Source organism: Mirounga leonina, unplaced genomic scaffold (genome assembly GCF_011800145.1).
Source record: "Mirounga leonina isolate KUSES-001 unplaced genomic scaffold, KU_Mleo_1.0 Mir_175, whole genome shotgun sequence".
Lineage (NCBI taxonomy): Eukaryota > Metazoa > Chordata > Mammalia > Carnivora > Phocidae > Mirounga > Mirounga leonina.
Genome location: NW_023270453.1, coordinates 16,222,732 through 16,237,414, shown reverse-complemented (window position 1 = coordinate 16,237,414; position 14,683 = coordinate 16,222,732). Strand labels below are relative to the sequence as shown.

General features: G+C 38.0%; 1 protein-coding gene across 5 annotated transcripts in view; it reads left to right on the top strand.

Moving 5' to 3' along the window:
• The window catches only part of TASOR2 (transcription activation suppressor family member 2), a 72,503-nt gene that overhangs the window by 24,495 nt on the left and 33,325 nt on the right, over window positions 1-14,683 (top strand). For 2 of the 5 annotated variants that reach the window (XM_035021721.1, XM_035021718.1), the window contains 10 exons: window positions 1,926-2,071; window positions 2,358-2,453; window positions 3,523-3,595; window positions 6,931-7,022; window positions 9,155-9,292; window positions 9,426-9,550; window positions 9,630-9,649; window positions 9,735-9,834; window positions 11,973-12,073; window positions 12,750-12,853. In XM_035021721.1, the coding sequence (XP_034877612.1) occupies window positions 9,525-9,550; window positions 9,630-9,649; window positions 9,735-9,834; window positions 11,973-12,073; window positions 12,750-12,853 (351 nt within the window). In that variant the 5' untranslated portion in view covers window positions 1,926-2,071; window positions 2,358-2,453; window positions 3,523-3,595; ... (1 more) ...; window positions 9,155-9,292; window positions 9,426-9,524. Of the gene's footprint in view, window positions 1-697; window positions 2,072-2,357; window positions 2,454-3,522; window positions 3,596-6,930; window positions 7,023-9,154; window positions 9,293-9,425; window positions 9,551-9,629; window positions 9,650-9,734; window positions 9,835-11,972; window positions 12,074-12,749; window positions 12,854-14,683 lie in introns of those variants that run through there. The other 3 variants (XM_035021720.1, XM_035021717.1, XM_035021719.1) reach the window with 2 other exon arrangements.

Sequence of the window (14,683 nt, the reverse complement as noted above, 5' to 3'; positions counted from 1 at the left end):
GGAACACAAGCAGGGGGAGTGGGAGAGGGAGAAGCAGACTTACCACTGAGCAGGGAGCCCGATGCGAGGCTCGATCCCAGGACCCTGGGATCATGACCCGAGCCGAAGGCAGACACTTAACGACTCAGCCACCCCAGGCACCCCTAGAGTTTTCTTAGATTTTTAAATATTATTTTGCCTTTTTACAAATATTAAATACAAGGTTTCCCATATTAGGATTTTTAGAGGAATCTGACTTGCATTTGGCCTAGCAGTGCAGCTTATTTGTAAGACAGAGTCACAGATGCTTAGGCTTCCCAGTTTGTTTTGAGCTAATGTAGCTAAAGAAAGTAATGTAGCTCAAGAAAGCCATCATTTTAACTATCATCCCTGTTGTTTTGCTCTTTGAACTTCTTTAGAATATCCATATTTTTTATAGCATTCATATACTGATATTGAAGGAAAAAGTGAAACTGAGAAAAAGTAAAGCAACTGATATGGATCAGATGTAGGAACTTCAGGATATTCTTAAATGTTTCATCCTCTTTTCTTTCCTTCCTTGCTACTTAAGTCTTTGACTTTTGATACTAGGAAGTTTAGTAAAGCATTTTTTTTTTTTAAGATTTTATTTATTTATTTGACAGACAGAGCCAGAGAGCACAAGTGGAGAGAATGGCAGAGGGAGAGGGAGAAGCAGGCTCCCCACTTGAGCAAGGAGCCTGATGCAGGGCTCGATCCCAGGACCCCGGGATCATGACCTGAGCCGAAGGCAGACGTAAAGCATTTTTAATGGATAATTGGAAGTGTTAGGACAGTTTAGTCCAAATTAACTTTACTGAAATGTTTGTTTTCATTTCTATGATAGTTTAGTTTTTTACTGTTGTTCATAAATTAATTTTAATTAAAATGCTTGTCTTTCCTTTAGCTTTTGAACTTTAATGTAATTGGCAGAGAGTTCTGGTAAAAGCGGGAAGCCATATTAATGTATTTATTTATACTATATCACCCAAACTTCCAGTGCTCTGTATGTTATTCCATTCTCTATTATTTATAAGTAGTTTGTTACCTCCCTGCATTGACCTTGTTAAAGAACGTAGAGAAGATACAAATATAAGGGAGTAACCAAATCATAGTTAAATGTTACGAGACTTTGTTAGGATCAATTCTTGCTGAAGTAAAAACTTGTAAAACAAAAGGCACAAAGCCTCAATCAAGAGAATTATTGGGTCAAGTCAGTAATTCTCAATTAGGAAACCTGCCTCTCTTGGGAAGGTCATGTCAGAATTTCTGGGCCAGCACATGGGTGGGGTTTGAAAAAACACTTTCTAAAAGTAATAAAGTTTTATTTTTGTGAAATGAAAAAAATAATGATTTCATAATATAACCCGTAAGAAGTAAAGTTCAACAGACATGTCTAGGCCATGAGGAAACCCCAAAGATAGAACAATTTCTAATGTGTTTGTTGAGTGTGCAATAGTAGGCCCCTTAAAGGGAACCTAATGGGCTTACTTGGGGGGATTTGATGAGAAGACAGGAAGGGTGAAGTTTATCAAAATGTAGCATAAGTTTAAAAAAACTTGAGGATGAGAAACATTGGTCTCAGTGATTGCTGACGACCACCTTGATGATACCACATGTGATCTGCTTGTCCCAACTGTAGTTACAACACACAGCTTTCGACCAAAAGGCCCAAGGAGTCTGGCAGGGTTGATTTTACTCTTGTATTGAAAGTAATTCACCTTCAATAACTCACCTCCGTGTAGATTATGTTCTTCAAATGAGAGGTCTTTTAAGATAGTACAGCTATGGAGCCAAAATACAATGTAAGTGTCTGAGTTTTACAGGAAGGAAATAGGTGAAGTATTCAGTGATATTTAGTATGCCGCTTTTAACCCCATCTTTTGGCTATCTTAAACAGTTGCATTATTTTTGTTTGTGTTTTACAGTTTTTGATACAGTGTCCTTGAGTTCAGACGCTCTCTTCCAGAGGGCAGTTTCAATTCTTCATACTTCTTACTTGGACTCTGCATCTGGGCATGGTTTTCAGTACAGTCAAGTGACTTTGGTGAAAAATGACATTTTCTTAAATGAGGTGAGGTGCTTGGTACACACTGTGTCTGTGTGTTAGTTTTATTTTAGTTTTAAAGAAATAGACCCATCATTTTTGGTATAAAAGCCTATCTAGTTCTTCTCAGCTGTCAGTTTCAGATGAGATAAGAAATCCTTGGAAGGTAATAAGAATATATTCTAGGGAATAGAAAAATAATAAATTTTGTTAGTCCTTTAACAGGAGGAATTCAGATGATGCATTTTTAAAAATTAATTTGCAAGGCAAAATAATATGTTTATAGCATTTGATTATTCTCTCTTTTATACAGTACAAAACTTTTTACCAAGAAAAAAAATCAAGTAATTATACTCAGGAAGAACTTCAAGAGACTTATGGGTTTCTTCTGTTTGAAACTGAAAATCAGGTAAGGGAATTAGGTTGTAGAACATTAGTTTTGTGACATTAATGTACAAAATTAATGATATCATTAAACTTAAATATTGGTATTTCACTTCTCTAAGATTTGTAAAATTACCAGTTCTCCAGTCTTTTTTGTTGCTGAGTCTGGTGGCAGTGGGAATGATCATGACAGCTAGTCCTGAAAGAGGTTGGATTCCTGTACCTTTTCACAGGCCCTCTTCGGTTTCATCGTAAATACATTTGTCAACTCAGGATGAGAATTGGATTAATACGGGTTTCCTAAGTATCAGTAATGCCTTCTAATGGAGTGAATGGGTATGTCTTCATTCTGGATCATTCTTCACATAGATACTTTGTTTCTTGTGGAGGTTTTTCAAGTTTCAGTTACATGGTTTTAGGCATAAGGTGAACACTTTCAGCAGTTGAGTTACTTGAAATTATTTCATGCCAGTGTTTAAAGATGGAGATTCCATATTGTTGCTCATACCCAAATTGTGGGAGAAGGAAGCTACTGTGTGGAGCGTGTCCCCAAAGATGTATGTGGCTTCCTAGATAAAGTTTTAACAATACCAGAGATTTAGAATTCAACTTAAAATAATTTCATATTTTGATTGGGTTCGTGATTTTTAAAGAACAAGGGTAGGCTTGCTTAAAGAATACTTAACATTAGCATATAACATAAGGATTATATAGTAATACCAGAAGAGTTCATTTATTTACTTAATCATCTACTTACAAATAAGATACACTATGGATTCATACTAAAAGAGGCATTAGAGGATAAGACATTTTCAAATTTAGTGATTCCAAAGCTATAATCAAAATCTTAAAGAGAGGACTTAATCTGGTAGCTTGTTTAATTTGGTTTTGCTGATGACATTTTTGTTAACAGAAATGATAAAATTTCATGAACTATTAACCAAACACAATTGCCTTACACAAGCTTGCTTTGTGCCATAAATACATACCATATACAGGTTATATATTTACTTGAAAGCTTATATATTATAGTGTTATTTCATTGCCTCTCCTAAGACTGACATGATAAGCAAAGTACTGTCTTTTATTTAAAGGCAAAGTTAGTATGTCAGCGCGGGCTCTGTGTGGGCAGCAGTGCTATAACCACTCTCGGTGACCCAGCAAAAGGTAAGTCTGTGAGAGAAAGAGTCTCTTCTTTTACAAGATGAAGTGGGGTTTAGTTCATTTCATAAGATACTTACATTAAAAGCCAGTTTCATTAGTGATAAATAATAATCTTTAGAATCAGTGCTTTAAACATGTAAATGAGCTTTGAGTCTAAGACTTAAGATTTTCCAATAGGAGTTACATGATCAGAACTTTTTCTTAAAAGTTGGACTAGAAGAGATACTGAAATTAGCTTTCAGTACCAAGAAATTAGTGCGATCATCCAGGGCTAATGAGGACGTCTTCTAAACTATCATAATGGCAGTAGGAATAGAGAATAGATGGAACTGGCCAGACTTGGCAACTGTGGAATGTGAGGAGTAAGAGAAAGGAAATATTCAGATACAAGCTTGTAAACTTACACTACAGTCATGTTGTTAATAGAGAAGAGACACAGAAGGAAAGGAGATTGGTAGGGAAGCTGAGGAGTTAAAAGAGAAAGGTAATCTTACGGTTAAGAATGTGGATTAGCACTAAATTTCTTGAGCTTCAAGTTCCTCATCTGTGAAATAGATGAAACTATCTTTTAGATCTGCTGTGAGGATCATGTGAGGCTACGTGAAGCACTTAGCTCTCAGTAAATGGATGCTACTACTTTCATGAATTAAATTTGAGAAATAGTGAGGTTTTTCTAGGTGTTACCAGGAGATACCCTCCTGATGGTAAAAAAAAACAAATAGCTGGAAAAAAGGATCAGAACGGGAGATGGGGGCTCAAGGTGGCAGGACTAGGTGTTAGTTGAAGCCAAAGATACTGTTACATGGGGCATTATTGAAGGAAAAGATGACAGAGAGCAGGACTGTGGATCGCTGTGGGACTGGGTCTGGGGGGCAGTCCAGTGGAGGAAGAACTGGGGAGGGAGAGGAGGATGGGTATTTGGCACTATCAGGTGCTACCACTGTGGAGATCAGGAATGGCTAGCTTCCTGCTGGCCTTTTCTTTTTTACAGCTCTATCGAGATAAAATTTATACAGCCTCTAATTCACCCATTTCAAGTGTACAGTTCAGCTTTTTTGGGTGTATTCATAGAGTAGTGCTACTGTTAGCACAGTCCATCCTAGACTGTTTTCATCCCCCCAAAAAGAAGTCCTGTGCCTATTAGCAGTGATGCCCCATTCCCCGCCACCAACGGCCGAGGCAGCCACTAACCTGCTCTTCCCCTCTCCAGGTTGGCCTCCTTCAGACATTCCACATCAACAGAATCCTATGTGATGTTTTGTGACTCCTTTTCTCAGTTTAGTGTTTTCAAGGCTCATCCCTGTGGTAGCTTGGAGCAGTACTTTGTCTGCCTTTTGGCTGAATAATATCCTGTTGCATGGTTTTACCACATTTTCTTTATTCTTTCAGCGCTTGAGGGACCTTTGGTTGTTTGCACTTCTTGGCTGTTACGGAAATGCTGCTGTGTGCATTCATGTACAAGTTTTTGTGGAGACATGTGTTTTGCCTTCTCTTAGGTATAGACACAGCAGTGGAATTGCTGGGTTATGTAGTCACTCTGTGTAACACAAAATGCTTTAAAACTTACATTCACATCTTCTAAAGGCCATGACAGGGAATACATTCATAACCCTGATAACATTTTACATAAAACCTTTTTTTCTTCCTACTCTTTTTCACCCCCCCTTCATTGTAAAACATAACTAACATAGGAAGAGAGGATGGTATAATGTACCCATCCCCTAGGTTTAACAGATCATGTTTTGCATTATTCCCTTCATTTGGTTAAAAAATTTTGTTGTTGTTGAAGAATTTGAAAGTAAATTACAAGTAAATACTTTAGCTTACATGTCCAAAATAGAAGGCTCTTGTTCTACATTACTCTAATTCCTAATTATATGGTTGATGTTTAAGAGGTTGGCTTCAGTGGGGTGCTGGAGTAGAAACTGCATTATTCTTAACAAATATACTTTCTTAAACACGTACTGGGGTGGGTAAGAAAATAGCACTACTGCCCGCATATATTTTATAGTTTCGGGCTCAAATAGAAATGTTTAGTTCTGTGAATGTAGTGTCTTTTTAGTTTTTTAAAAGTTTATAGATCTTTTTAAATCTTCCTGAGGACCCTGTGGTCTATGTATCCAAGTGCCCCCCCCCCCCCACCTCAAGTGACCTGCTCCTCAGTCACGTGGTTATTAGTAGGAAGTGAATGACTTGGTGCTGGAACCCAAGCCTCTGACCACAAGTTCATTGCTCTTACCAGGATATCCAAGGACTCTCTCCTTTGTCTCGTATTTCGAGAGATGCCTCAGTTTAGGAATCTCTGTGGGATCTGCTCTTCCCTTGCCATTCCCCTGCTGCTGCCACCTGGGGACCTGTCTCAGCTCTGACGTAGCTTTGTGGTTGGTCTTGCTTCTAGCCTCTCCCCTCTGGAGACTCCACTGTCTTGTAAGTGGCAGTCTGCTGCTGAAAACCCTTGGTGGGTCTCTGCTGCCTATAGAGTGAGGTCTCCCCTGAAGAAGTCCTACAAAGATCTTTACCACCCAGTTCCAAGCTTCCCCTTCAGCCTCAGCTTCCCGTGCTTTCTCCCCTGCTCCCCATGCTGTGACCCACCGTCCTGCACAGTTTATAATCTTTTATGCTTCCCTACTTGTATTCACTCTGTTCTCTGAGAATTTCATTCCTCTGTTTAAAGAACTCCTTTTCTAAGAAAACATAATTGCTTATTTCCATTTCTTTGTGTCCTCAAATACATGTGTCTGGCAAATAGTTAAGTACCTACCATATACTGGGCTGTGGTGTGGCTACAGTGGTGAGTAGAACAAATGTGACCCCTGCCTCAACTGGAAATTGCACAGACTAGCAGCATAAGCTGCCTCAAGGCAGGACCTTGTCCTATTTACTTTGGTGCCACTGCTGCCTAGCACATACCTGCCAAGTGGCAGACCTTAGTGCTTATTATTAAATAGAGTCCTTACTGAGATTTTTTGCAAAAAATAACTTGAGAATCGGATTACTACAGATAGGCCTTTTCACTGAATGATTGCCTTAAAAAAAATAAACTTAGAATTTACCAAGAATTGTGATACTTGTATCCCTTTTTAGTTATTGTACCCAACTAGAACATTGGTTGTCCATCAGATACATCCTGTCTTGTCTTAGCTCTAATGTTTCCATACCTTTAGAATATCTTGAATAGTTTTTAAAAGGTAAGCAGTTTCAAAACAGTTTAATGTTGACTTTTATTTATTTGTGTTTTGTGTTGTCTTGTTCTGTTAAAGGTAGCCCTACATGTGAAATGTATGTGAGTAAACAATCCTTTTAAAGTGTGAATTAATCTGTATCTTATACTTTTATAGGTGTGTATATTTCCAAATACTCAGACTATCTTCATGCAAGACCATGGTATCATGGGAAGTGTGGTTATGTTGTAATTTTTAACCTAATTAAGGTAAAGCCCAAACGCTCTTTTATGTAATTTTTCTTTTAAAAACTAAAGGTTATCAGTCTGTGATAATGTTCTTTGTGGATCATTTGCTAAACATCATAGTCACTGAAGACAGCTATAAATTCAGAAAAGATAACTGCTGTTCTTGCTTTCCTTTAAAGACAAAGCTTTTTTGTTCATTTGATAAATGATCTATGAATATGTCTTTAAAAAAACAAAACAGGGGCACCTGGGTGGCTCAGTCGGTTAAGCGTCTGCCTTCAGCTCAGGTCACGATCCCGGGGTCCTGGGATTGAGCCCCGCATCGGGCTCCCTGCTCAGCGGGAAGCCTGCTTCTCCCTCTCCCACTCCTCCCCCTGCTTGTGTTCCCTCTCTCGCTGTCTCTCTCTCTCTGTCAAATAAATAAATCTTTAAAAAATAAAATAAAATAAAAAACAAAACAACTTTCAAAATAACACAGAAGGTAATCAGTAAAAAGTCTTCCTCTCGCCCTGGCCCACGGTGCCACTTTTTAAACATTAAATAACAGAACATAAGTAGCAACCTATAAGAACAATGTGATTACAGTTATAAGAGAGGAATTAGACAGCAACTTTCGTTTTCTGTTTAAATTGTTGAAATAAGAGAACCTTATTTCCTTTATCCCTAAAACATCCAGACCTGTTCACAGTTTTATGTGGCATCTGTAACTGCTGATCTCAGAAATTCTTAAAACACCCTCAAATAGTTCAAGTAGTTCCTAGGAAAACTCTGACTTTAGAGATTGGTGGGCTTTGTGAGGACATACTCTGTGGTCTCATTTTGTTGTTTTTTGCTTCGGTTTTAGCTTTCTTACTATCTTGAGTTCTCTGATTATAAACCAACACTACTGATGTGTTTTTTTGAGTGTGAACTGTTCACATTCTAAGGTGTGTCCCCAAGAACTGGAGGGAAGGTAGCATCACACTGGCGCGCGCCATCCCCACTCCTCCTCCCTCTGCCTCCTCCTGCAGGAGACCTACTGCAGTAGATGGGCCATTGGCTCACATAACCCTCGTTCTGTGTTGTACCTCTGTCAGATTGTGCTTCGCCTTGGGTTTCTTGGCTTGTAACCCCCTGTCTGGTGGATGTTGCTGGTCAGTTTTTACCTATATGCTCTCAGTTCTCCTTACTTTACTGCTCACAAGCCAGCCATGCGTGACATCATAAAATGTTGGAGGGGGAGAAGATACAGGTTGTGATTGCTCACTGAGAACTACTATTTATATTCTTTGGCTTTTTATCAATGCCCCTGGTGGTCCTATGAATGAAGAGGCAGGACCTTAACACCACCCCCCCAAATTAGATTCTTCCTGTAAAGATAAAAATTGAAGTTTTCTATAACTTTACCTCATTTTGGTATATATTCTGTGTATTTTTCCACATATGTCATTATATTCACAACAGCTTTTGAAATCGTCGTATGATATTTCATTGTATGGTAACCTTAACTGCCTCCCCCGCCCTGCCCCCCGGAAGACATGTAACCCTTGATGAAGAGAAATCTATAATTGGAAATACTATCGACTATTCAGTAATCAGGTCCGGCTAAGCACTTTATTGTATATTTGCTTCTTGCTGATGTACTGGGTCCTGGCATAATAGAAATACCTTGATCTAAAAATTATATCAACAAATTTTTCAAAATTTGTTGTTCAAAAATTGTATCAACAAAAATTATATATAACAATTGATAACTTAATACTTCAGTTTGAAAATTCATCTTGTGAAATTTTAGATTCCATTTGTCACCTTCTATGTTACAGTCATTGACTAAGCTAATCTGTTCAGTTGGTGGGCTGTGTAATTTTTCTTTTACAGAAATGGTTCTCTTAAATTTGGGGGGATTCACGTACTCCTTTCATGTTGTGGTAGAAGCTGTGATCATTTACCTCAGGAAGATGCCCAGACATACCAGATTTTTAAGTACAATATTAAGAAGTTCATGGATAATTAAAACTATTGTTGGCCTTAAGATAATTTGCCAAGAACCATAGTTGTTAACACAATTTGAAACACGTCCACATCCTTACTTATTAGGCTACTTTTAAATGAATCCTAGAGTGAGATTATTGCCTTTTGAAGACATCTGATAAGTCTTAATATTTTTATCCTAGGGAAAAGTCAAGTTTGTGTCTGAGAATTATACCACTAACTATACGAGCCCATCTTCTGGCTATGATTGCCACGTGGCTGCAAATACTAACAAGGTTTCTCACAAGACGAGTCATTTTCGCGCATTTGAACTGAGTCAGGTATAGTCACCTGGGAATAAATCATTCCCAAGATACATTTCTGAATCTAATGTGTTAAATGTTAGGACTGGGTGGAGTTGAGATAAAGCATTCCATGGTGCTACTCTGATAATCCTTATTTCTTTTCTTTCAGTATTACCTCTATGAACTTTCAGGCAGCTCTGTTATTGAGCGACCCAGGCAGATCTGCCCTTATATTATTGTAGCTTTTCAGTATAGGGAGCCTAAAAGGATGGCAGCATCAGCTCATAAAAGCATGTAAGTAATTATGCACATACTTTGTTTTACTGGATCTGTTCTGTTTGCTCTTATAAACATGCCTTTCCTTTTTCCCTAGATTTGAACTCAGTGAAAATGGTAAGAAATTATTTAATTGGTTCTTTTATTTAAGTAAATGTTTTGCTCATAAATAATCAGTTTCTTTCTTACTCTTTTCTTACAGTGCTCACCTCTTCATGGCAAGGCAGATTAATTATTCAAGGCTGTCTGCTGTGTGATATAACTCTTTGGTCCTCTTACGGTACAGCTGTTCCAACGCAACTGTAAGTATTGAGTTTGTGTCCTTTACTGTTTGATTTTTTTTTTTTTTTTTAATTCTCATTTTGATGTCTTGTTTGTTGGTACTGGTGTGAAACAAAGCAGTCGTACTTGGTTTTTTATTAGAGTACTTTGGGTAGATGTATAGAGCACAGGAAACTTAAAATTCAGGTCTAAATTCTGACCTTGGCTTTGAAATAGTTTTATAATCTTTGACAAGTTGCTTTGGAAATTTTAGTGTCTTAATCCATTCATGAGAATATGACCTTGATACTAGATGTTTGACTTTCCCAAGAAATAAATTGGATTTGCCTCAGTAGCAGATGCAGCAGATTACAGGCACTTAATACTATTATTGAGTCTTTATTTTTATTAAGAGTTGCAGGAGCTGATTTTGTAATTTTCCCATGATTTTCCTAGACCACTGTTAAGTAGAGTAGCTATTACACATATTTGCATTATAATGAATTATTTGTTTTGGGGGCATTGTGAAGGGCATCTCATGAAATCTTTTTATTTAGTCTGCACTTGGTTTGCACCCAAAACTGTTGAAAGATAGACCTATTCTATTGAAATATAAGCTGAAGATAGGTGTGCTGTCAGAATTCATTTTCTTTCTGTTGCCTGACCTGTTTTAAGAGGGAGGATTGAGGGTTATTACAACCCAGAAAATAAAGTAAGAATTCTGTAAATAGGGGTGGGTACCTGGGAAGCTCAGTCGGCTGAGCATCTGATTCTTGATTTCAGCTCAGGTCATGATCTCAGGGCCATGAGATCAAGCCCTGAGTCGGACTCTGCGCTGGCATGGAGCCTGCTTAAGATTCTCTTCCTCTCCCTCTGCCCCTTCCCCCCTACTCTCCACCCCCTGCACGTGTGCGCTGTCTCTCTGAAAAACAAAACAAAACAAAACAAAACAAAAAAACGAATTCTGTAAATAAATAAATGGGAGAGTTGGGAAAGTTCATTGTCACTGTGGAGTACAACTAATGAGTGTAGAGAGAAATGGCTAGAACCATTACCTAAATGGTTAACATCACCAGCAGTGGAATAAATATCATGTGCTTCCTAATAGGATGCATAGAGAATGACACAGTGTCACTTGTGTGGTATTCCTGCCAATCTAATCAGCAGGAAACATCAGATATACCCAGATTGAGGGGCATTCTGCAAAATACATGGTCTGTATTCTTCAAAAATACCAAGGTCGTTAAAGACCAAGAGACTGTCTAGATTGAAGGTGACTAAAAAGACATAACTAAATGCAGTGTGTCATCCTGGATTGGATCGTAAAACAGAAAAAGATTTGTTTTCTTTTGTTATAAAGTCCCTTAGTGAGACAGTTGGCAAAATTTGAATAAGGTGTGTAGGTTAAATAATGGAACCATATCATTATTAATTTCTTGATTTCATTAATTGTTCTATGGTTGCATAAGGAAATGTCCTTTCTTAAGGATACACAGAGAAGTATTTAGGGGCAAGGGGAGCATTTATAAGTCTACAAGTATTTGAAAATGAGTTTTCAAGGAGAAGTCGGGGGAAGTGGTACAGAAGTCTGGATGTGGTTCATTCAGTGGCACTGCATGGTATGCAGTCCACTATTGTCAAAAGTTGTCAACTCTGGGCGCCTGGGTGGCTCAGTTGGTTAAGCGACTGCCTTCGGCTCAGGTCATGATCCTGGAGTCCCGGGATCGAGTCCCGCATCGGGCTCCCTGCTCAGCAGGGAGTCTGCTTCTCCCTCTGACCCTCCTCCCTCTCATGCTCTCTGTCTCTCATTCTCTGTCTTAAATAAATAAATAAAATCTTTAAAAAAAAAAAAAAAAGTTGTCAACTCTTACATAGCATAATTTTTAGAAAATTCTCATTCCAGTATGCATAATTCTTTCATTCATCTAGATATTTTGTTAGTCTCAAAAATACATGCATTCAGAAAATGTTGAACATATTTGCAGACTGTGGCCTGTGGGGTCATATATTTGAAAATCTATAATATTTATAAATATGCACATTATTTGATTCGGATTTTATCAATTTCAGGACTTTTCTTGTTATGATATTTTTGTTTGCATTTATATTAGAAAATAAAAAAATACGAAGTTGTAGTTTAAATGTTTATTAAATTGCATGATATTGTTTTTTTTTTTAGGCCACGTGAACTAGATTTTAAGTATGTAATGAAAGTGTCATCTTTGAAAAAAAGACTACCAGAAGCTGCCTTTAGAAAACAGAATTACCTGGAGCAAAAAGGTCTGTTCAGATATAATGAAACACTGCATGCCCTGGGCTTTGTTCAGTTTTTTCCATCTGTCACGCGCACACTCTTACACACTCTGTTGTGGTTTTGCCCTGAGTGATTCGCGGAAGGACCTTTTGTAAAAGCTGTAGGGTTGCTGTGATTTATTTCCTTGGAGGCTAACTAGAAACTGAAAGGTAATTTCATCTAAGGTGGCAGAGACTCACTTTACTATAGAACACTGAGAGAGTTCAGCAGAGAGTTGCTTACAAATAGTCAGAAACTCATAACCATGCCTTTAAAAGAGAACAGAGGTTTTGTGGTGGTGGTTTTTATTTATTTATGTACTTCTAACTGAAGGAAAAAAAGGAGAAAACACGAGAAGGAAATTTCCTGGTCATTTAGATTAATTCATGGAACATTGATGTTTATGTTATTTATATAGTATGTATTTGTCTTGTTAAATTCTAGAGTAGAGTCCATATTAGTGAAAACATTGTTTCAAATACTTGACACAGTAACTTCTTATTGAGGAGTTTTATAACAAAGACCATTGAATGTTAAATGTTTTTTTAAGAGTATTTCTAGTTCTTTCATCTTTTTAACATATAAAATGAAAAACTTGGTTATAAAAAAGCATAATAGCGTTTTAAAATAAGAAATGTTCTGTTTTTCTGATTTTCTCCATAGTCTCTTGCCAGGATATGTGCTTCAGGATGTATGAGGTGGAACTGTCAAACAAACAAGGGGAAAAAATAGATAAACTAACAGAGTATATTAAAAATAAGCAATTGGTAAGAATCACCTATTTAAAATATAATTATTATTTTTTCTTTGAATTAAGAAATAGATATCTCATTATTAGTTGACTGTGCCTAGAGTGAATTATTTTAGTTTGCTGAAAGGATTTTCATTACTTAATATGTGACATATTCTTTTTTTTAATTTAATTTTATTATGTTTTTTATCTGTTTTTTTATGTGACATATTAATATTTATTGTCTAATATTTTCATCCTCCTTTGTGTCTCAGTTTACATTCGTATTTCGCTGGTCAGTTTGTACTCCTAATTTTAAGAATTAGAGGACAGTATTCCCCAAATCTTTGTTGTTGTTGTTGTTGTTGTTGTTCTATGACAAAAGAATTGATTAGATCCCTAGTGTTTCTGAGTTAATCAAAGGACCACTTGTGAGATACTTCTTTAAAAGTGACCTGTGTTGATCTATAGGTATGTAAGGGAAAAAAATCAAATGCTGGTGCTCCCACTGTTTCCATATTGGAGAAAGTAAGCCGCTAATGAGAATTATGTAACAACCCAGAGACTTCTGTCCATTTTGTCAACCAGGGTTCCTCAGTGTGAGGAATGAGTAGAGGGTGACTTTTTATGAGTGAGACCTAAACATCCCAAGGGAGATGGTGTGAGTGTGGGATAGTGATCTAAACATGTGAGCGCATTAGTGGCATGCTGGACTACCCCCATAGTAGATAGCAAGAAATCAGTAAGTGAAAACAGGACCTGTGTCTAAGCTGTGAAGATAAGGGGTCTTAGGGGCAGCCAGTTAAGATACTTGGAGTTACTTGTGATGGAAACCCAAGCTGGCTTAGATAGTAACAGGACTGAACAGGCTTTTTTTCAATTCTAGGTGATAAGGCCAGTTCAAGTACTCTTTGCTCAGGACTTTGTGTTTCACCTCACTCTGCTCTGTACACTAGTTTTGTCCTGAGGCTGCCACTCGGGGCGACATGCTTCCTTTGTGCATCTGGAGAGAGAGAGCCCCTCCTCACCTTCACTTCAGTTTCATTAGACCAGTGTATGTCATCTGCACATCCCTTGTCCAGTAACTAACAGGGAATGGGGTGCCTTGACCCACGCAGGCCATCCTGAGCCCACCTGCTGGGACTGGGTCCAGGGTCAGTCCTGCTGAGTCTGTGGCAGTGCTCCTCAGCACAGAGGAACCAGCGGGGCAGCAGTGGATGCTGAGCAGATGGCCGTTGAGTATCTCCTGGGGGAATGTAGGCTATGTTGTTTTGCAGTAGCACAGTCCATTTTCTATTGGGAAATTAAAAGGAAGAGAGTCCAAAAATGTTTTCAGAACATGCATTCATGAAGCGACTGTTTGTAAGTGCAAATGATATCAAAAGTAGCAGAGACCTGATGCACAAATCACATCAGGTCCTTCCTCCTTGGTGTCCATGCTTTTTCTTCCTTTTTTTTGTTTTTTAAGTTTTTATTTTAATTTCAGTTGGTTAACATACAGTATTATATTAGTTTCAGGTGTACAGTACTGTGAGTCAACACTTCCATACATCACCCGGCGCTCATCACAACAGGTGCACTCCTTCATCCCCATCACCTGTTTCCCCCACCCCCCACCCATCTCCCCTCTGGTACCCAGCCGTGTGTTCTCTAGCGTTAAGAGTCCATTTCTTGTTTTGTCTCTCTCTCTCTCTCTCTCCCCTTTGCTTATTTGTTTTGTTTCTTAAATTCCACATGTTGAGTGAAATCATATGGTATTTGTCCTTCTCTGACTGACTTAACTTCACTTAGCATTATACTCTCTAGCTCCCATGCTTTTTTTTCTTGCCTCATCATTGTATGAATAATTTTTACATACCCGTCTCCC